At 42.3% G+C, this 24315-nt stretch overlaps 1 protein-coding gene across 4 annotated transcripts in view; it reads left to right on the forward strand.

The window, feature by feature from the left end:
• The window catches only part of ahi1 (Abelson helper integration site 1), a 243862-nt gene that overhangs the window by 41067 nt on the left and 178480 nt on the right, over nt 1–24315 (forward strand). For all 4 annotated transcript variants that reach the window (XM_080192718.1, XM_080192720.1, XM_080192721.1 and 1 more), the window contains exons 7-12: nt 7568–7760; nt 9273–9368; nt 13825–14010; nt 15663–15818; nt 17912–18044; nt 24168–24291. In XM_080192718.1, coding sequence (XP_080048844.1) covers nt 7568–7760; nt 9273–9368; nt 13825–14010; nt 15663–15818; nt 17912–18044; nt 24168–24291 — 888 coding nt within the window. The remainder of the gene's footprint in view (nt 1–7567; nt 7761–9272; nt 9369–13824; nt 14011–15662; nt 15819–17911; nt 18045–24167; nt 24292–24315) is intronic.

A 24315-nucleotide genomic window follows, 5' to 3' on the forward strand; every position in this document is an offset into this window, starting at 1 on the left:
GTGACTTATGATAAAGTCAGTCAGAAAATGGTAAACGCAAGCTATTTTAATTCCTGGACCTCATATTAATGTACTGTTGGACCATCTCCTAGAATGGATGGAATGGATAGGAAAGCAAAACTGCCAGCCTTCTGGTCACCAGTCTGCACTTGGAACATCCTTCCTCACTGTTAACCAAGAGAGTCTTGTGATTAGGGATGGAGAAGGGGTAAGTCCAGAGCGTTTCAGCTCCAGCTGACCTCACACAGCAAAACTTTAAAACTTCAAGGCCATGCCAGCATCTCTGCCAAAGGGAAGGAGAAAGTGATTATCAGGCCCTGATGTGATGAATATTTTGAGCTTTATTTGACTGATGGAATTAATAATTACTAGCGCAAACAAAAGCAACATAATAAAAACAAAATACTGGAAATACTGAGCAGGTCAGGCAGCCCATGTGGAGAGAAAGAGACTTAATGTTTCAGGTTAAGGTCATCACAGGGCTGGAACGTTAACTTACTAACAGCGGAAAGTCACGGCCTGCTGGCATTCCAGAAGTTTTAAGTTGGCTTAACCTGTCCTGGATAACTTAAACTCTACTGGCCGAAGATGTTTGGAGCCTGCAGTGAAAGAGTTCCTGCAGGTCCAATGCAATGCAGCTCCAGTGAGCTCAGGGGGGACGCTGCACTGTCTGCTGTAAAGCAGCAAGGTTTAAATGGCCCAGTGAAATTTATAGGCCAGGGAGAAGGTGAGTGGATGATATTTGGCTGATCAGAAGAGTTGTACCAGTAGAGGACGGGAGTGGGGTTGAAGGATGAAAAGGGAGGGGAGAGGAGATGGGTTTGTCAGGTCAAGTGGAAGGTCACAAGTCAAATATCTTTGAGGGGGTGGGTCGGACAGTCAGGGAAGTGGCGGACACTTGGAGTCAGGCCTGCAGGGAGGTCTGTGCGGTTGCTTGGAGTTACGAATGCCCTGGGTGAAGGCAACAATTAGCGTAACATTAGCAGAACCCATCCAATGTTCCACAGTTTAAATTTTTTTATTGGATGGTTCCCAGCTCAGCACAATTGTCGTTGGGAAGTTAGCACTTCCAGAGAATTGCTGTTGAATAATTGAATACTGTCCAAATCTGATACACTGGAGAGTTAGGAAGTTTTGGTTTTTGTTTCTCTCTTCACAGATGCTGTCTGATCTGAGTATTTCCAGCATTTTCTGTCCTTATTTCAGATTTCCTGATTTGCTTTTGTAAGTGCAGTAAACTTCTGCACGTCTTGACAGACATGCTTAAATTGCTAGATGTTTTTTTTTGTTGAATCTTTGTCACTCTCATATTATTCTGTGATACACTCTCATGTGAAGTCCATTGATGTTTTCCCCAGATTTATTGCTTGGTAAATAGCACCTTCGTTATCTCCTGCAATTTTCTGTTTTTCTTATGGGTCTTAATGGCAAGTTTTGTAAGACCATTTGACTGTAGGGGGCAACATAGCTGAGGCCAATCTTGTACTGAGCCAAGGTTCATGTAGACGTATTTCTTAACAGTAATCATGCGAAAGTATGAACGATTGCTGATCTTCCTGACATGAAAACTGTGGTCAGTTGTAGCCTGGACGTTGCACTATTGGTGAATTTTCTTTATTATATTTTGTGATAGCAGAAACAAATTTTTATTTTGGGATAAATATATGGGGCCCTTGGGAAAGTCTTTTCCATCACATTTTAAGGATTTATGTCCTTTATCTTCAAAGTGTTTTTAAATATCATCAATGAGTTGAACACCTTTTCAAAAATGAAACAAAATGTAACGTTGCAAGAAAAGACTAAAACAGAAATGAAAGAAGACTAAGGACAGATGGAGGTCAAATTGGTTGTCTTGGTACAAAAGTATAAAATACACTCCAGTGTTCTCAATGGCCTAGATTCTATGCCACGTACTTTACATTAGAAATATTGGGGGCAATTCTCTTAAAAGTGCTGAATTGGTGAGAAAACTGGTCTAGATCACGACTTTTTTTCAGTGGAGCTTTAGACCCGAATCTCAGCACTCTGTGCCCTGCAGAGGTCACAATTGTGAATCTCATTTAAAAACCTGGGGAGGGGGGACGAAACCTATTCACACCAGAGGCTGAAAGCTGTGGAACTCTGCGCATGTGCAGTGACTCTGATCTGTCAGTCTCCCGTTTGCCGGCTAGCTCGATCGCTGGCCAGACCAGGACCCCCGCAATGCTGCCCTTCCAGCTCCCCCCCCTCCCCCCCCAATGGCCTGATTACGACCCCCATGACAATTTACGTCCCCAACCCCCTCGCCCCCGCCCCCAGCCATCCCATCTTGGAGCGCCTCGATGTCCAGCCCACCCCTCCACCCACACCCCCCACCCCCCCCAGCCCACTCCGATTGTTGGCTTCCCTCCAGCCCAGACCAATCCCAATGCAGAGTGGCAACAGGACCACCCCTCACCCCCACCCCCACCAATTGCCCCAAGGCCCACAATAGGCCCCACCCCCTAGGCACTACCTGATGCCCAATGGGCAGTGCCAAGATGACCCCTGGACAAGTGTATTTTGCTCCTTGGGCATTGCCAGGCAGCATATTCCAGCACTGCCAGCGTGAAATCCCCAGGAGACACCACCCCCAACCACCCGACCCCCTGAAGGACCCTGATTGCCATTGCTTCACTCCAGCGGGATTTCTGGCTAGTTCCCCAAATGTGGGGAGCTACTCTAAACACCGCTGGAGTAAAATACTCCTGGCGGGGTGGGAGATGCTATTGGGCCTGCAGGTTCTGTGCCAGACCCAATAATAACATTTAAAATATATTTAAAATAGATTAAAATCACTTGCCTGTCTTCCTGCCGGTTTCCAGTGTGGTCCTGACTGCGCTTGTTCCCTGGCTCTGGCAGACCCCAATGAATAACAACATAAGAACTTGGAGCAGGAGTAGGCCATCTGGCCCTTCGAGCCTGCTCTGCCATTCAGTAAGATTATGGCTGTTCGTTTTGTGGACTCAGCTCCACTTACCTGCACGCTCAGCATAACCCTTAATTCCTCTACTGTTCAAAAATTTATCTGTCCTTGCTTAAAAACATTCAATGAGGTAACCTCAACTGCTTCATTTGGTTGGGAACTTCACAGACTCACAACCCTTTTAATGAAGAAGTTCCTCCTCAACTCAGTCTTAAATTTGCTCCCCCTTATTTTGAGGCTATGCCCCATAGTTCTAGTTTCACTCCGCCAGTGGAAACAACTTCCCTGCTTCCATCTTGTGTATTCCCTTCATAATCTTATATGTTTCTATAAGACCTCCCCTCATTCTTCTGAATTTCAATGAGTATAGCCCCAGTCTACTCAGTGTCTCATTAGCCAACCCTGTCAAATCCAGAATCAACCCAGTGAATCTCCTGTGCACTCCCTCCAGTGTCAGTATATCCTTCCTCAAGTAAGGATTCCGAAACTGTACACAGTACTTCAGGTATGGCCTCACCAGCACCTTATACAGCTGCAACATAATCTTACTGTTTTTAAACTCCATCCCTCTAGCAATGAAGGATAAAATTCGATTTGCCTTCTTAATTACCTGCTGTGGCTGCAAACCAACTTCTTGTCATTCTTGCACAAGAGCACCCAGGTCCCTCTGCACAGCAGCATGCTGCAATTTTTTACCATTTAAATAATAGTCCATTTTGCTGTTATTTCTACCAAGATGGATGACCTCACATTTACTCAAGCCGACGCTTGCGCAAATCCCGCGAAATGGCCGACGCGTGATTCTCTGGACCAGACCAGCCAGAAATTTTGTGGGTCACGATGGGAGAATCGATCCAATTATTCTAGAATAAATAACAGATTGATGTTTAGATTAAAGAACCTCTTGGTTTGGCAGTGAAATGCATTAGTGTAGTTGTTAGTCTGAGTTAGTATGTGTGTAACATAGAGTCAATGGCACTCTAGTCTGGATTATTTATTTCTTCCCCTCAATTCCAATAAATGTGCATCACGTTCAGCAGTTGACACATTTCTAAAGTATACTGATGAAGAGAAAATGCAGATTGGAATATGAGACGTGATGTCTGTTCTATCCTCTAACCTGCTTGGAACATCCCTTAAACTATTGCATCAATTAAATTGATTTGCAGATTGGTCATCAGCAATGTTAGGCCATACTTTGTAACCAAATATAGATACTTAGTCATTTTGTAATTCTCTCATGCTTACTTTGAATACCATGCACGCAATATTTTTCAAAACCGCAAGCCAATAAAGATGATCAATATTACAGGAATGATTTTCATATATGTGAGTAACATTTGTCTGTGGTAATACCATAGTTTGTAGTAATGGGCAGCACATCTAACTGGTGTTCCATGTTTTGGAATACTAAATTAGATGACTGACTCTGTACAGACACTGATGTGTGTGTCATAGCTATTGGTCTGAGTAAATCTGCAAGGTTATGCAAATTGAAGTGTTAAATTAACAACAAGAGAAGGACTTGTATTGATATAGCACCTCCTCATGACTTTCTGAACTGCTCCAAAAACTTTCAAATACAGTTATTTTCTTTGAAAGGCTGGGACTGACATGCAGCTAAATACCACAAAATTAAAGATATGTCGATCTGTTTTGTAGTTCCGTCAGCTGAGACAGGATTGATGGAGAACAAGCTACTCAGTAATTTCATGTGATCTCCAGTATCCCACTGGACCAAGTAGACAGAATTGTCAGTTTAATATTCCATCCAAAGAAGCACATCTGAATATGCAGCACTCCCTTTCAGTTACACTATAACACACTGGATGGAGTCTGGGACAGGGTTGAAACGATGCGTGCACACTGCTGAGGGACAATCAGCTAAGTCAAGCTGATGCTGCCATTCAGAATGTATTTGTTGCTGAAACCAGTAGAATGAGACCCATTTCTGTTTTATTCTGTTACTGTAATATGTATTAAATGCTTCATGTTGGTTGAAGTGAAAAATTGCAAAAAAGATTGGGTTACAACATAATTGCCTTTAGAGTTCTCATTGAGCGCGGTTAGGTCATCAATAAATAGCAAATTCAATATAGTTTTTAGAATAGGATAAAGATCATGCACTGCATTTGGTCTCTGCACTTTCATTTGATAGTACTGCCTTAAATGCCTTCTCATCTCATTTTATAATCCCATCTATTTTTTAAAAATGGACCCAGTTGCATCTTAAAGCAGCTTCAACTGCCTGCTTCAATGTTCCTCCCTCCTTCCCTATTAATTTATTGCAGGAATGGAATAAAACTTTACATTGCTTCCCTTTTACCAGTGAATCATTTGTCTAGAAAACATTAAAAATCCCATTTATAATAAATACTTGAATTACAGGTGTAGGGTCTGTTCATTCCTTAGAGTAGACATAGGCAGCACTGGTCCGAAGTTAAACTTCTTTTATTGAGCATCATTTAAAATTAACATGACAGAAAGCGAAAGAGGATTACTTGAGAGAGGGAGAGAGTAAAAAGAGAGGGACCAGCAGAAACTAGTCCTAAAACAGACTTGATCCAAACCTTGCATTGAATTCAACTCAACAGATAATTGTTACTACAATATATGCATTCTTATGTGTTATTGAAAGAGCTGGGCACACACGGTCTCCAACTTACATAAACAATTTTTTGTGGCCGTGAAAGTCTTCCGTTCAGTCATTTCTGCTAACATTGTATTTTCAAATGCAGTCAATTTCTAAGTCCATCCCAGAGTTCCCAGCTGAGTTTTAAAATGTGGGCAAGTTAGCTTTAAAGATCAGCATAAGTAGATACGCAGGCAAAAATACCTTAAAATGAAATTTTTTAATTGAAGAAAACCATACAAAGGATCCCACAATATGGATATAAGGCCTGGGAGTGGTTTTATTTGTTCCATTAACTCAGCTAAAATGTGATTTTTGTAAATGGTGTTTTTCTTTATCTGTCAGAATAGACTTTGGAAAAAGGTCTAGCTTTCTGCTTACAGCAGTGAGTATTTTGCAGTGATTGCAGTACAAGCATAAGGTGTGCATGCAACTTGTCGGTGCACTGCTTGAGTTTCCTTTCTCACACAGCATATTAAAAATGCATGAACAGATAACGATCACTTGGCACAGTTCTTAGAAATATTTCCCTGTATCTTGACTAATACAAGATTATTTATTGTTTGTCGAACTTCTTTGTACGAAAGTTGGCTTTTAGTTTTGCCTATATTGGAAACAATTTGGCTGTGAAGTACCTGAGACATCCTGAGGGTGTACAAGGAACTACACAAATGTAGTTTTTTGGAAATAACTCCACTCTCACTTCTGAATCAGAAGGTTGTGGATTTAAACACCACTCCAAAAGACTTGGGTTCCAGTTTCAGGCTGATACCCTGGGACAATACAGAGGAAGTGCTGCGGTGTTGGCATCGCTGCTTTTCAACTGAGATGTTAAACTGAGACATTTTCCACTCTTACAGACAATGTGAAAGATTGCACACTTCATAGGAGAACTGCCTTCACTGTTCTTCTAAGTGTCCTGACTGGCATTTGTCCTAAATTCATCATTGCTTTTTCAAAGAACATTATCTGGTGGTTTATCATATTTCTGTTTATGGAACATTACAATAGTGGCTTCATTTCAAAAGTACTTAATTAGCTATAAAGTGTCTTAGGATGTCTTGATGTTGTGAAATACAGACTATAAATACAAGTTCTTTTCTGTCAGTTTGTCATCTTCCAAAAATGTTGACAACCATCCCATCCTGCCCCCACTCTCTCCCCCCACCCCCTGCCCACAACCAGCCCAGATCATTTTTATATAACAATGTCACATGTTCCTCTCCCTCTGAGCGATATCACTGTTCACCTACAACGTCTCACCTTTCGTAAGTCCATGTTATCTGTCCTGATGAATCCATATCTTATAAATGGTTAACATCATCTGGCCTCTAAAAGCTCCCCACTATTGGTGAGTTGATCTGTCCATATTTATCTGGTGTTTATCCCCTTCTGCTCTTCTGAACAGGTGTTAACATTTTGCAACCTTCCAATCATCGAGCACAACTTTATATCTATAAGAGTGTTTCAAAGTTTGTAGCCAAAGTCCTTGGTACTTCCTGACTTCCCTTAGCTAACTTAATATTAATTTTGGCTTTTTTTGCTCTTAGCTCTGATGAAGTCAAAATAGAGCTGGTTAACTCAAATTGCTTTTATAGATTGAAATGTTGATGATCAAAAGCTGTGTGCCTTGAAACCCGATGATTTTGAGATGTTGCTGATGCAGAAATCGGAGATCTATAATGTACTAGTTTGAAGCATTACCTAGTTTTGAAGAAAGTAACCTCTTGGGGCCAACATAAATTGTACGGTGAATGAAACAAATACAGTGTGGGCAAGGACCTAATGATGATTTCATAATTTAAAATTTTACACCAATGCATTGTTGACATCTTTGAAACTGATGGGCTCAATTTGTACCAGTTAGATTTGCAAGGTCTAAATACTTTGAACTTATTATCCAAAAGCTTACTGGAATAAAAAGCTCTTGGAAGTTTTGAAACTTTAAGAACATTTTCTATTTTTCCATTCTAATTCTTGTGTGTTAATAGCAATCGACCTGTCACTTCATATTATGAGCAACAGAACGTGGAGCATATCCTTCCCATCATGACACAGCCTTACGATTTTAGGAAAAAAAAGTCACCAATTCCAGCATGGGAGGAGCAAATTATCTTCAATGAGCGATTTGGTTATTTTCTTCAAGAATTCATAAATGCACCTAGCAGCCTTCTGTTCTTCGAGGTATCAAATGTTTGAGCTGGATATTGCGTGTTGATTCTGTATTAGCTCCTGTTTAACTTTTCTGTATGCTAATTAGACTTAGGTGAATGGTATACACTCGGGGAGAAAGGAACATGGTGAAATTACTATTTTCTATTACTCATGAGAGCAATATTTTAGTATATTTTGGAATGAGTGAACTAATTTTTGTTTGAATGTTTGGATTTAAATGCAGATATGGCCATCGAAGTTAGAGCCAAAGTCTGGAAATTGCCATTGAAAACAACAACAAGTAGGATGCTAGTTTTCTTTTTGCGGAATTCACAGTTTTGCACATCCTAAACCTGAGCCTCACGTTTGTGATTACAGAGGTGAATTTATTTTAAAATTTTAACTGCACTTTTTTTAAACGGCATAGATTTAATCAGTATGATTTTATACCTTGCAAATCTAACTGGCAGATAACAAGGAGAGATCTTCCATGTCATTGTGCCTCAACAATGTTCATTTTCAGGCTTAGTAAGTAGAAAAAGGAATGAAGATATAGTTGCACCATCTGTTCACCTCTACTTCGCTGCTCTGGGATTTCCAGATTTCCCAAGGTAGAATAATTTAGCCAGCAGCTGAAGTAAGTGCAGGCCCAGTTTAATGTTTAAGTGAAATAGAATGGAGCTTTCCTCATTTTCTGCTGTTGTTTCTTCTTAATGTAGCTCCAGTGTTGCTCGGTATACGGGTACTTGAATAATCGTGCATTGGGATTTGTGTCCCTCTGGGAACTTGAGTTCTACAGGGCTACCCAGGGGTTAGGCTGATTGGAAATGGAAATTAAAGTTTGTCTCCCCTCCCTGCAGGAGATCTGTGGACAGGAAGAACAGCTTCAGACTTAGAAGGCCTGCAGCTCCATTCCTGCCACCTGTTGATTCTAGTGCAAGTCCACTTAAGGCACAGGTGTGCTTCCCTCTCCTCACAGGCACAATACACTGCCTATAGACTGCATTTGGTTAGGAGCCTGTTGGGAACCTAGAGGCAAAAGTACCACAGCATCTTTCTATGTAATGAAAATCAAGATTAATATTTAGGTTTTTACCACAAGTGATGAATCTGTAGCGAGATCAAGTGGTAAGTATTTTGGATCAAGTTAGTTTTATCTCTTTTTGAAAAATGGTATACTGTATAATGAATGCCATCTAGATGATGAGAATTAATTGGTCTTCACTGTGATCTGATTGGAAAGTGAATCAGTGTTTTGCTCTCATGAATAATAGAAAATAGTCATTTCATTATGTACGTGATCACCTCCATCACCTTTTTAACATTAGTCTACTTTCTTCACAATATTTTTATGATCCTATCATTGTATTATTTTTCTTCTTTTCCTACATTGCTGATTTGTAAATAGCAACCTTGAAAATTATCCATTAACAACCAGCCATTCAATATGGCAACTGTATTTACTACTCTAAGTTAGATATTTTGCAATATTTGTTTTGGTTTGTTTGAAACTCTTAATCAGTTATTTTGATACTTGTATAGATCCTTGATTTTGTAAGTATGGATGAAGCTAAAGTCAACTATGCTACTCAAAGTAGTGAAAGCGGTTGGCGGAAAATAGCCTGGGCATTTCTAAAGGTAATGTGTTATGGACATAGCCATATTCTGAAGCATTAAGCAGGTAATTGTCTGTAATGTCTGCAGATTTTGGTTTTTGACATCAGTTCTGACTTGTTTGTGTTTCATAATACCTGTCTCGGAGCAAAATAGCACTCTATTTCCAGTCTGAGAAAATTTTAATAATTATTCACAGCTTAATTGTGATACCACTTGGAGGAAAGAGAAATTGTGTGTATGTAGATTAAAAGTGAGTGTCCTTTTTGGCTGCTGAAATCAAAGCAGTGCTGCATGCGATACTTGTGCCCTTTGCCACTTCACAGCCCCATCCCAAAGGTCATCACTGTAATATGCTTGTAGCCAAGATCTAGGCCACCACTGACTGTCCTGTTTATATGCAAATTTCATCTAACGTGGTGGCCACAGATGTTCCTGTATCACAAAGCTCAATTCCTGCCCCTCTACTGATCCAGACCTGTGGATGCAGCACTATCGTTACCAGTTTGATAGGACCTACAGAAATTGTTTGTGGCATTTGGCAGGTGTAGACAAAACTGACTCCAGATCACTCTGGAAAACCTCCCTTTCGAGTAATACCATATAAAATATAACATGCTGTCACTGTGAGGCTACTGCAGAATCTTTTAGTTTAACAGGCATTTCACATGTCAACGAGGACCATGGGGTTTTATATGCTGGCAATGCTTACATAGAAACATCACAGAAAATAGAAGCAGAAATAATGGCCCTTTGAGACTGCTCTGCCACTCATTAAGATCATGGTTGATCATCAAATTCAATACCCTGATCATGCCTTCCCCCATATCCCTTGATCCCCTTAACCCCAAGAGCTATATCTAATTCCTTCCTGAAATCTCTCAATTACTTTTCATGGTAGTGAATTCCACAGATTCACCACTCTCTCAATGAATAAGTTTTCCTCACTTACATTCTTAAAGGTTTACTTCTTATCTTCAAACTATGACCCTTTGTTCTGGACTCGCCCACCTTTGAGAACATTCTTTCTGAATCTACCCCGTCCATTCCTGTTGGAATTTTATAAGTTTCTATGAGATCGCCTGTCAATCTTATAAATGTCGATGAATATAATCCTAACTGACTTAGTCTCTTCTCATATGACAGTCCTACCATCCCAGGAATCAGCCTAGTAAACCTTTGCTGTATCCCTTTTGTAGCAAGGAAATTTTTCCTCAGATAAGGACACCAAAACTTAACACAGTACTTCAGGCATGGCCTCAGCAATGCCCTGTACAAATCCAGTAAAACATTCCTATTCCAATACTCATTCATTTACCTTCTTTACTATCTGTTATACATGTACAGTTATTTTTAGCTACTGATTCATGAGACAACAAGGTCCTCTGAGTATCCACCTCTCTCAATTTACACCCATTGAAATAATAATCTACCTTCTCATTTTTGCTACTGAAGTGGATCACTTCACACTTATCAACATTATAGTGCATTTCCATGCATATGCCCACGCACTCAGCCTATCCAAATCACGCTGAAGCATCTCTGCATTCTCCTTGTAGCTCACCCTCCCATACAACTTTGCATCATCTGCAGTTTGGAGATCATACATTTACTTCCCTTGTCCAAATCATTTATATATTGTGAACAGTTGGGATTCTACCAGAGATTCCTGAGACACCCCACTCGTCACTGCCTGCCAATTGGAAAATGACCCATTTATTCCAACTCTTTGATTTCTGTCTGCTAAACAACTTCCTATCCATTTTAAGACATTACCCACAGTCCCATATGCTTTTAGTTTTCTGTAGTAATCTGGTATGTGAGACCTTGTCAAAAGTCTAAATAAACCACATCTACCAATTCTCCCTAGTCAACTCAACTAGTTACATCATCAAAGAATTCCAGTAGATTTGACAAGCATGATTTCCCTTTTGTAAATCTATGCTGATTTTGTCTGATTATACCACTGCTTTCCAAATGCTGTGCTATAAGATCCTTGTTAATGGAATCTACTTCTCTACTACCAGCATTAGGTTCACTGGGCCATAGTTCCCTGTTTTCTCTGTACTTTCCTTTTTGAATAGCGGGCTTATATCAGCTACCCTCCGATCTGTGGGAACCATTCCAGATCCCAAAGAATTTTGGAAAATGGAAAAAATGGAAAATGTCTGTTTCTAAGGCCACTTCCTTAAGTACTCTGGGATGAAGATTATTAGGCTTTGGAGACTTATCCCCCTTCAATCCCATCAATTTCCCAAAAAACATTTCTCTACTAATACTAATTTCCTTCAGCCCCTCACTAAAACTTCATAACTTCTGGTGCATTATTCGTGTTTTCCTTTGCGAAGACTGAAGCAAAGTACAAATTTAGTTCCTCAGCCATTTCTTTGTTCCCTAGTTTCTGACTATTTAGGAGTCTACATTCATTTTAGTCAACCTTTTTCCCTTTACGTACCCATAGAAGCTTTTAGCTAGCTCACTTTCATACTTCCTTTTCTCTTTCTTAATCAATCCCTTGGTCTTCCTTTGCTGAATTCTAAACTGCTTCCAATCCTCAGGTCTATTGCTTTTTCTTGCCTATTTGTATGCTTCTTCTTTGAATCAGATACTAATTCTTATTTCCCTTGTTTGGCCACAGTTTCTTTTCCACTCTTGTGCTAAATGGGAATAAACAACTTTTGGAGTTCACCCATTCCTTGAATGCCTGCCATTGCCTGTCCTTTCAGTAATGTTTCCCAGCACAGAATAGGCAACTCATGCCTCATACCGTCATAGTTACCTTTATTGAGATTCAGGGCTTGATCTCAGAATCAACTACTTCACTATCCACTTGATAAAGAATTCTACTTGTCCCCAGTGGTTCTCTCACAACTAGACTATCAATTAATCCTTTCTCATTGCACAATACTCAGTCTAAGATGGCTCGTTCCCTGGTTGGTTCCTCAACATATTGGTCCAGAAAACCATCGCGTATACACCTCAGAAATTCTTTCTGTACTGTACTGTGACTCATCCAATCTATATCCAGATTAAAGTCACCCATAACCGCAGATATTCCTTTATCACATGCATATCTGATTTCCTGTATAATCATAGAATCCCTACGGTACAGGAGGAGGCCATTTGGCCCATTGAGTCTGCACCGACCACAATCCCAGCCCCATCCCCGCAACCCTCATTTACCCTAGCTAGTCCCCCTGACACTAAGGGGCAATTTAGCATGGCAAATCCACCTAACCCGCACATCTTTAGACTGTGGGAGAAAACCGGCGAGTTTTTTTCCCCCTCCTTGGTGTTTCTTAACCTATATGGATTTCACGTTGTCTGTGCTAATATCTTTCCTCTATCGTATCAATATCTTCTCTAATCAACAATGTAACTCCCCCACCTTTTCCTTTGTCTGGCCTTTTTAAGTATTGATTAGCTCTCAATGTTTAGTTCCCATCCTTGGTCACCTTGGCACCACGTCTCCATAATGCCAACTATATCATACCCCTTCTAATTGCACAACTAATTCATACATTTTATTTTGAATGCTTGCATAGGTTTCCACCCCCTCCTCCCCCCTGCTATATTTGTTTAAACTCTCCCCAACCACTCTAGCAAGTCCCAGTCCTGACTAGGTGTACCCTGTCCAGTTTGTACATATCCCACATCCCCCAAAACTAAGCAAGAATACTGGAGCAATCCACGCCAGTCCGTAGTGTGTGTTCTGGACTGCAATTGTCCCACACTTGGTCATTTTTTGGGAGAGTGGTGAGTTGCATGCCGGTACTGGGAGGTGGAGCCTAAATATGCTGGCAAGCTTGGCAGCAGATCAATTTGAGCGCCATCTTACATGGGCACTCTGATCTCTCAGTGCAATGTGTAATACTCCCCAACCCCATCAGCAGCATGTTCCACCCACGTGAATCACCAGCATTGGGGCAATAGGTCCTCTCGATGCGTCCCACTGCTTAACCCCTGATATGCTCCACCCCTGCACAACCTCCCTGTGTAGCTCCTCCCTGCATAGCTCCCCCCTTGAGCTCTCTTCCTGAGGCTGGTGATAGCTGGGTGAGGGGGGTGGGGGGGGCTTGTGGTCATTTCAGGGAATCCAATTAAATCAATTCTATCCAGTTTATCCTGATCTAAAATTCCTACCTAAATTCCATGTTGAGGTGTTGCAACATATAAAATGGGTTTCATTGAGAAGGCAAGTCAGTTCAGAACTAGTGTTCCCTAGTGAGAGAATTGAACCAAGAGTGGGTAGATTTACCAAATCAGAAATTAAAGAGTGGTGTTTTCTTTACTGCAGTGGGATTAGGTCTCTGGTGTAGGGCAGACCCTCAGGAATTTGTTAGTATCTATTTTTGTTTGTACTTAGAAAAAACTATTGTATGATATTATAACATTTCATTTGATAAATGCTGGAAAGCACAGATGCTTTATTTAACACGTGCCACATATAAATACAAACATTTCTATTGTCGTTAATTAGTTGGTTGGTGCTAATGGAGTGCTAAATATTGATCGAAAACTACGTCTACAGTTATATTATCCACCTGTAAAAATCAAGAAGCTTTCCAATTCCATTGAAGTGTTTGAATGGTGGAAGAAACGTCCTTGGAATCATTACCCTTCAACTTTGTATGTCACAGTGAAAGGCTTAAGGCTACCTCAAAACGTGAGTCTAAATTAAGAATCTTCAAAAGCCTGTACACATGCTGTGCACTTTCTGAAATTGTGAATTGCTTCTTCAAACCTTATACAAAAAAAATTTTTAAGTTTATAGAAAATCATCAAGGAGTCTTTTTTAAATGTAAATTGAGGAAAGCAGGATTTTATATAGAAAAATACTTTAAATGTTATTCACAAAATTACGTTCTTAGGAAGGAGCATTTCTGATGGTCATAATATAATAGTGAAATATGCAAGGCTAAATCACATGCTGTGCTTTCAATTTATATAGGTATTTTCCTTTGTGTTTTTAACTTGAATCTAGAAAATCATTATAGTAGGAGGAGAAGATAGATACATCATTCAAGCACAAGCCAGACAATATACTGATTAGTTACTGCCAATGTTTCGGTTAATTTAAATCTTGAAAGGATTTCACTTTGTTTTCTCTTAAATGGATTTCTCCTCGCTAGTCATTTCATAGTATGAGGTTCTGATCGGTGTTTGTACCGCATACAGGCAAACCAGTGTTGATGTTATGGGGTGAGCAGTTAGGGATATGATGCTGGAATTCAATTTGCAGCCATGCAGTTTTCCTGTGTAAAACTATCAGAATGGTGCTGGTCGTAGCATTGGGCTGGGAGGCATTTCAGCATTCAAGATGTGCACCTGAAAAGAATAGGAAGCAACCCCAACCCCACAAGTAATCAGGCCACTGAAAATTTGTATTCAAATAACGGAGTTAGCAGCAATCACAAGGCGTTAAGCCAAATTTGGCTCTGGCCTCAGGCCAGCACAGATTGAAATGCAACATTACAGCAGTTGTAGAGACAAGTCAAATCTCTTGGCAACTCTGTCATTTAATTATCTTTTAACATTTAGGGCAGATCTATATGGTAGAGGTCTCATTAATGCAGCGTGTCGCCTGCCAGCCTCCTTTTTCACAGTGGAGTTGTCAGCAGCCCACTCACCGTTGGGCCTATTGAGGCCCTTAAGTGGCCAATTCATATCTGCCTCCTCCTTGGCGAATGGTTGTAGTCCCAGCAACTGGCCACTTCTCAAACCTGATGCTGGTGCGACTAGAGAGCTGACAGCAATCAGATTGGCAGGCAAGGGGGCAGAAGTCTTGCCCTTAACAAATTAACACTGCCAAGCATAAAATAGCTGCAAGGCAATCAGTATAGATGGGAATGTTTTCTGCCGCCGCTAGGGTCAGAGTAGGAAACCCCACAAAGCAAATATTCCTGCGTATAGAATTGTTAACTGTTTATTTAAGCATTGCTTTCTTTTCCACTTTTAAAAGCAATTTTGAAGATGGACTGTGAAACTTTTCATACCATTTCTTATAGTTTTAGCTAGAATTTCAATATTGAGCTTGATACTACATTCTCAGCAACTCCGAGCGCTGATAGAGTTGTTTATGTCCCACCTTAATAGCACTTAGAGTATGTTTTTGTGAAAAGCTCCCTATCTATTATCATGAATTACATGTAAATTTACATAATAGGCAGCTGAGAAAATGTCCTGTTCAATAAGTTTCCCAAGTTATAATAGTGACTAAACTTCCAAAATACTACATTAACTTAAGAATGTCCTGAGGTTGTGAAAGGCATTCTAAAAATGCATGTTGTCATTTACGTTGTTGTATTTCTTAAATAGGTGAATCCTTCTATACGTTCCATGATGGCTATTCAACAAGAACAGGGCACCATCTCATACAGTGAGCTTCACACTGAGCTGGTGGAGAGAGGTGTTTCATCAACTGTAGATTACCAGAAGTTGGATATTTTGAAATGGACCAGACTACCTGGGCAGGTAAAGAAGCTGTCTTAACTAGTGTTTTGACTGTGATGGAAATTAAAATCAGGAAAGATATAACATGGGCTAGCATTCACTAAAATATTACCTCCAGTACATTTATAAAGTTGGATAACTTAAAAATTATCCTTCTGAATGCCCCTCTAACTTTTTGGAAGTTACCTTCTGCTGAGTGTAGAAGTGGTTTACAAAGGGTAGTAGGGATAACCCTGGAAATTATAGACCGGTGAGGTTGACATCGGTGGTAGGGAAATTAATGGAAAAAATACTTAGGGGTAGGATGTCTGAGCATTTGGAGCGTTGTGATCTGATTAGGGATACGCAACATGGCTTTGTTAGAGGGAGGTCTTGCCTTACGAATCTGGTGGAATTCTTTGAGGAGGTGACAAAAACGGTTGACGATGGGAGAGCCGTTGATGTCATCTATATGGATTTCAGTAAGGCGTTTGACAAAGTCCCTCACGGTAGGCTGGTAGAAAAGGTTAAGGCGCATGGGATACGAGGCCAGGTAGCTAGGTGGATTGAGAACTGGCTGGGCAATAGGAGACAGAGGGTAGTTGTGGAGGGGACCTTTTCGGGCTGGAGGCCAGTGACCAGTGGTGTGCCGCAGGGCTCAGTACTGGGACCTCTCCTCTTTGTAGTATACATAAATGACTTGGAAGAGAGCGTAGGTGGTGTGATCAGCAAGTTTGCAGATGACACCAAGATGGCAGGGTTGGCGGGTACTGAAGTGGAATGTCAGGTGATACAACAGGATATAGATAGGTTGGTGCATTGGGCAGATAGGTGGCAGATGGAATTTAATCCTGACAAATGCGAGGTGATGCATTTTGGAAGGAATAATGCAGAGAGGAGCTATGTGATAAAAGGTAGACCGATTAGGAGTATAGATATACAGAGGGACCTGGGAGTGCAGGTTCACAAATCCATGAAGGTTGCGACACAAGTGGAGAAGGTTGTTAGGAAGGCTTATGGAATGCTAGCCTTTATAGGTAGGGGTATAGAGTATAAAAGCTGCTGTCTAATGCTTCAGTTGTATAGAACGTTGGTTAGACCGCATTTGGAGTACTGCGTCCAGTTATGGTCACCTTACTACCGGAAGGACGTGGAGGCTCTGGAGAGGGTTCAGAGGAGGTTTACCAGGATGTTGCCTGGCATGGAGGGGCTGGGGTACGAGGAAAGGTTGGAGAAACTGGGACTTTTCTCCTTGGAAAGACGGAGGTTGATGGGGGACATGATAGAGGTATGTAAGATACTGAAGGGAATAGATAGAGTCAATAGTGAGAGACTGCTCCCTAGACTGGTTACAAATACGAGAGGTCATGATTTAAGGGTGAGGGGGGAGAAGTATAATTTGGATGTGAGAGGAAGGTTCTTTACGCAGAGAGTTGTGGGGGTATGGAACACGCTACCGAGGAGGGTGGTGGAGGCAGGAACGTTGGACTCGTTTAAGGTTCAGTTAGACAGACACATGAGTGAAACGAGGATGGAGGGTTATAGTAGGGGCTATTACATAAGGTCAGAACCTCGGGAGGCACCGGAAGTGCAGACTTGTAGGTTAACGTTTTTGTCTTTTTATTCCGCAGGTGGAGGTCCACCTCGTTGTCAAACGAGGGGCATGCACACGGTGGGTCGTGCGTGGGCTGCTCTTGGAGGTTCCGGGAGTGGCCTAGTACTTCGTGTCGGTGTGTGTGCTTGATCCTGGACCGGTAGACGGGCGCCGCAACAGCTCAGTGACTAGCACTGCTGGCTGTGCAGATACATGGATTTGGGCCTGTGTCTGTGGAGTTTGTGCATTCTCCCTGTGGTTGCGTGGGTTTCCTCCAGGCGCTCCGGTTTCCTCCCACACCCCAAAGATGTGCTCTTAGGCTGATTGGTTTACTAAATTGACACTATTCTCCCCTGAATCTGGCTAAGTTAGGGGTTCCATTCGTAGACACGCAGGGTAGAATAGGTGTAGGGTGATGTGGCGGCGCGGGCTCGTTGGGCCGAAGGGCCTGTTTCCCGTGCTGGGTTGTTCTTTGTTCTTTGTTATGTTCTAATAGTAATGCTGACATATAAAATTTACAACTTGGCTACCTTCCTTTTAGGTTTGTCGTATTCCTAACCAGCTTTTGCTGTCATTTCGGGGAGGACAGATAGGATGCTTCTTTATCGAATTTTCTCATGATGGAAAATGTTTGGCAGCATCATGTGCTGACCGGAATGGCCATTTCATTGTAGGTGAGAATTAGCAAGAATGAAGAAACAAAAAAAACACATAAATTTCTACATGTAGCTTTTCTGTTCTTGGTATGATTGTGCGCTACATTTCAGTGTCATATCGTTTTTACCAATGGTCCTTGAATGAAAACAGCCATCAATAATTAGAAAAGAGCCTGTTCTTGTTCTTCAATTATGTCACCTAAAATGCCTAGTATCCTAAAATTTCAGGCAGTCAAGAATTATGATATGAGGCTTAAGCTCTAAACATTGTTTTTTCTGCTTGCATCTTATTAGTTTTATGGCATGAATGATTTTAGAGTTTCAGAAAATTCTCCAGCATCATTAGCCACTTTGCATTAAAAGGGTTACAGAATCACACTTCTTCTGTAGCTGCTGAGAAACAGAAGGCTGTTCAGAGTAGGGATCAGTACAATTTCTGCTCCAGTGCTCCACTCTAAAACTGTACATCAGAGCTGCATAGAGCAGTAGTAGAATAAGCAATTAGGTGATCAAGAATGTGTAAAAGCACCCATCCCCTAACCTGTGAAGAAACTTAAGTATTTGAATCCCCTGGATTTGACTGTTTAAATATGGCTGGCCCGATTTAAAAACGGCACTAACATCCATTCGGTCCAATAGCCCCTGAAATAAATTATATACTGTTTCAGTTAGTTCAAGTAATCAGACTTGAAGTCAATTTCAGAGGGAAATGATGCTATATTGACAAATGTTTATATATCATTTTAAATCTTGTTTACCTTTGTGTTCAGGGTGGACCTCTGGTTTTGTTACTTGGAGCTAAATGTGATGGTAGGAAAGAGATGAAACATTAGTATTCTGGGTTGGGAGCTTAGACCCCTTGCATGAAACTTTCAATAAAGAATATCTGGAATTAAGAATCTACTGATGACCACAAAACCATTGTCAAGTGTCAGAAAAACCCATCTGGTTCACTAATGTCCTTTAGGGAAGGAAATCTACTGTCCTTACCTGGTATGGCCTACATGTGACTCCAGAGCCACAGCAATGTGCTTGACTCTTAACTGCCCTCTGAAATGGCCTAGCAAGCCCCTCAATTGTATCAATCGCTACAAAGTCTCAACAAAGTAATGAAACCAAACGGGCCGCCTGGCATCGACCTAGGCACTGGAAAAGATAACGGCAAAACAAATAGCTCTGTTGATCCTGCGAAGTCCTCCTTTCTAACATCTGGGGGCTAGTGCCAAAATTGGGAGAGCTATCTCGTCGATTAGTCAAGCAACAGCCTATCACAGTCACAGAATCATATCTCACAGATAACACCCCATACACCACCATTATCCCTGGATATGTCCTGTCCCAACAGCAGGACAGACCCAGCAGAGGTGGCGACACTGGTATACAGTTGGGAGGGAGTTGCCGTGGGAGTCCTTAACATTGACTCCGGACCCCATGAGGTCTGATGGCTTCAGGTTAAACATGGGCAAGGAAACCTCTTACTGGTCATCATTTACCATCTTCCTTCAGCTGAAGAATCAATGTTTTTCCATGTTGAACAACATTTGGAAGAACTGCTGATGGTAGCAAGAGCACAAAGTGTACTCTGGGTGAAGGATTTCAATGTCCACCATCAAGAGTGGCTGGTCAAGTCTAAAGGATATAACTGTTAGACTGGGCCTAACCACCAGCGGGTGGTATAGGAACCAAAAAGAGGAAATAACATACCTGACCTCATCCTTGCCAATCTGCTGACTGCAGATGCATCTGTCCATGACAGTATCAGTAAGAGTCACTACTGCACAGCCCTTGTTGATGATGTCCCACCTTCACATTGAGAATAACCTCCATCATGTTGTGTGGCACAATCACCGTGCTAAATAGGACAGACTTTGGATCGATCGAGCAACTCAAGACTGGACATCCATGAGGCACTATGGGCCATCAACAGCAGCAGAATTGTACTCTAGCACAATCTGCAATCTCATGGCCCAGCATATCCCCCACTCAACCATTACCATCAACCCTGGCTCAATGGAGAGTGCAGCAGGGCATGTCAGGAGCAGTACTAGGCATACCTGAAAATGAGGGGTCAACCTGTTGAAGCTACCAAACCAGGCTACTTGCATGCCAAATGGCAAAAACAGCAAGTGATGGACAGAACTAAGTGATCCCACAACCAACAGATCAGATCGAAACTCTGCAGGCCTTTCACATCCAGTCATGAATGGTGGTAGACAATTAAACAACTCACAGGAAGAAGAGGCTCTACAAATATCCCCGTCCTCAATGATGGAGGAGCCCAGCACATCAGTGCAAAAGATAAGGCTGAAGCATTCGCAACAATTTTCAGCCAGAAGTGCCGAGTGGATGATCCATCTTGGCCTGCTTCAGTGGCCCTCAGCATCTCAGATGCCGGCCTCCAGCCAATTCAGTTCACTCCACATGATATCAAAAAATGGTTGAAGGCACTTGATACTGCAAAGGCAACGTGTCTTGATAACATTCTGGCAATAGTACTGAAGACTCATACTTTGGAACTTGCTGCTCCCCCAGCCAAGCTCTTCCAGTTCAGTTTCAACATTGGCAGCTACCCAACAATATGAAAAATTGCCTAGGAATGCCCTGAACACACGAAGGAGGACAAATCCAACCTGGACAAATAGATCTGGACAATATCCAGGCTTGGGTTGACAAGTTGCAAGTAACATTCATGCCACACAAATGCCAGGCAATGACCATCAGCAATTAGAGACACTCTAACCACTGTACCTTGACATCCAATGGTGTAACCATCACTGAATCCCCCACTGTCAACATTCTTGGAGTCATCGTTGACCAGAAACTCAACTGGACTCACCACATAAACACAGTGGCTACAAGAGCAGTTCAGAGGCTAGGAATACTATGGTGAGTAACTCACCTCCTTGCTCCTTAAAACCTATCCACCATCTACAAGGCACAAGTCAGGAGTGTGATAGACTACTCCCCACTTGCCTGGATGGGTGCAGCTCCAACAAATCTCAAGAAGTTTGACACCTTCCAGGACAAAGCAGCCTGCTTGATTGGCACCAAATCTACAAACATAGAATCCCTCCACCACCGAAGCAAAGTAGCAGTAGTGTGTAATATCTACAAGGTTCACTGCAGCAATTCACCAAAGGTCCTTAGACAGTACCTTCCAAACCCACGACTACTTCCATTTAGAAGAACAAGGGCAGCAGATAGATGGGGGTATCACCACCTGCAAGTTTCCCTCCAAGCTGCTTACCATCCTGACTTGGAAATATATTGCCATTCCTTCACAGTCACTGGGTCAAAATCCTGGAATTCCCTCCCTAACAGCATTGTGGGTCAAACCACAGAAGTGATTCAAGATGGCAGTTCACCACCACCGTCCCAAGGGCAACTAGGGATGGGCAATAAATGCTGGCCAGCCAGTGACGCCCATGTCCCACAAATGAATATAAAATATTTTGGGTCCGTAAAACCTGCCAGAGGGGGATTTTAGCCAGATACTGTCGTTTGCCTCCAGCTTTGGCATAAGGAAACTTAACACCTTTAGGATCTGTTTCACCTTCTCCAGTTCTATTCTTCCTCAACAATAACCTCCTTTAACCTACTTAAACTTTTGTATCTTTATTAATCATCCTGTATCTTTTAGCTCCATATCTCATTCACAGCCATGTTTTGGTATTTGCATAGTTTCACCAAATGACACAGTTCCAAATGCTCTTTGCATTGTTATAGAAACATCCAACTTCATCACATGTCCTTTTTTATATTTTGGTGATCTCTGTTATATTTGCATTTGATTTTGTTTTCTTGGGGGAACATTGGGTGAAATTCTTCCAAACTCTTCCTGGAGGGTTCAGTGGTGGGCAAGAGGAGGGGAGAATATGATGGGATGTCCAGAGATGGGTTTCACACCAGCGTAAATTTATAGTGTGATCTTCCATTGCTACCCGCCATGGTGGGTCGGAAAACCAGCCTGTGGCTGGGTGTGAATATCATTTGCATCCTGTTAATGGGAGACAGATGAAGGCCTGAGCCTTCCACACCAGATTCTCTGTGGATTATACAGGAAAACCTGCTGGTGAGAAACACCTTTGAAACAATGTGGTTTGCAGATATTGGGTTGTGCCTGAACAATGCCTGGGGCTGCCTCCAGCGTTTGTGATGGAGGCAGCTGGCAACTCTTGACCCTGGAACACTCACAACTATAGGTCGAAGAGCATTTGCAGGTGGATCTTCCAGATTCGGTAACGCTGGAAGTTGTCCATCTTCCAACCTCAGGATGTTCCTGGAGAATCCATCTTTGTTCCCAGGAGGTCCAACTTCTGGTCTCAGTGTTCCTATAGATCTACCTTCATTTGCAGGAGATTTACCTCCTTTGTTCCCTAAGGGTCAGTGATATTGGACATTTGGACACAATGGCGAAATATGCGCCATCAAGGCCTGCCTCCACCACTGAATGCAGTGTAAAATACAAGATGATTATTTTAATGAGATTGGGGCCTGAAGGTTTAGAATTTTCCCACCAGCCTTCCCAGTGAAAACCTCTGAACGTTCCAGCTCCTGCCATACACTTAGGGTTTGATTTTACCATTTTCATTCTAAGTGCTGAATCTGGGCATAATTCAGACCTGACTTAGAAATCTGCTTTCAGGTGCCCCCATACACACTCAACCTGAAAAAAAAATCACGGGTCCCATTCAGGCTGGGCGGTGCTTAGCACGCCTGAAACGATCGGAGCTCTGAACTGTGCGTGTGCAGTTGGAACAAATGTCAGATCGCCCCCGGGCCGCAGAAAGTGGAGAAAGTGGCCCAGGAGTGATGGCCTCCACAGACATCGCTGTCCCCCTCATCCACCTGTCCTTCCACTACCCAGACCAATCGTGACCCCTGCCTCCCTACCCCCACCCACCAATCAATCGCCCACAGAGGGCAGATTCCTCTGCCCCCACCCCCCTCCCCCTACCAGAGATCTACCTGCCCCCCCCACTGCCCCTGCACCTGTGAGCGATGGGGCCTCCCCTCCCCCCGACACCCCAACCACCAGAGATACATCTTACCCACCTCCCTCCGCCTCCCCCGAGACAACAATCTGGCCTTATTCCCTACACTTCCCCACCCCCCAAGAGGAAATCTGACCCGCTTCCTCATCCCTCCCCACCACCAATGATCTGTCCTCCCCCTCCCTACCACCAGACAATAATCAGCCCTCCCCCCCCCCCCCCTCACCACCATCAGACAACGATCACCCCTCTCCCCCAACCAGAGAATGACCTGACCTGCCTCCCTCCCCCCTCCCTCCCCCACCACTGATCTGAGTCAGAGAACCATTGGAAGCTCTGAATTCGCTCTTTGGCAGCTGGAGCACCCAATGCAGACTTTTATTCAGCATTTTGGCACAGCGGTAAAGGGGGAAATGCTGATGAAGTTGGGCAGGTGGTTCATTATTTCAATTGAAATGCATTTAAATTGACGTTGCACCCGTTTCGGGCACAAATCGGATTGCCGCCATTCCCGAGTTTTGGTTAAGTGGCCATCTGTGCAGACGCGGGTGCGGATCGCATTAATGACCTCACACCTGACTTCATTACATTCTCGCACCCAAAAACGGGCGCAACGCAATGGTAGAACAGGGCTCTTAGTATCAAAATGGGAGAATTCCACCCATTACCTCCTTTAACCTACTGATCTACCGGCATACCGTTATTTACTTGCTGAAATATTTTGTCAAACTCTTATTCCGCTCCCCTTCAAAACCTAGCTTAAGTGGCTCCTAACTACTGTCATTGGTGCAGGAAACGTCCACCACTTTCCAGCCACAGACTACTGGAGCCTAAAGGAAAACTAAGATGAGTTGGTTGTGTTGATATTCATTGTTCCCAGGAGTTTGCTTAGTGCCAGTGTATCACTGCTGTATCAAATCAAAACTTTCTAAAAAAGTGATGCACACAAGATATCTGAACTAAACAAAACAGTTTCAGTTTTATATTTGTTCAGAATTGCTAATTAGACAATTAATTGCAAAACGATACTAGATAACAGAAAAATATGATGTTTGTTCTTTAGAAATTGCAAACGTGGTGTGAAAAATAAGATTTTCTAATTGATTCCTTCCAGCCTAACTCGTGTCTTTTTTGTCTCATGATTTAGTTTATGAAATCCCTTCTGGGCATCGGTTAGGAGAATTCAATGGACATTTTAACATTGTGTACTCTCTGTGCTGGTCGAATGATGATAAAACTCTTCTGTCAGCATCATCAGATGGTACAGTAAGGTTAGTGCCAGCTTCAAATTCATG

This window comes from Carcharhinus amblyrhynchos, chromosome 7 (genome assembly GCF_965287045.1).
Source record: "Carcharhinus amblyrhynchos chromosome 7, sCarAmb.v2.hapA, whole genome shotgun sequence".
NCBI lineage: Eukaryota > Metazoa > Chordata > Chondrichthyes > Carcharhiniformes > Carcharhinidae > Carcharhinus > Carcharhinus amblyrhynchos.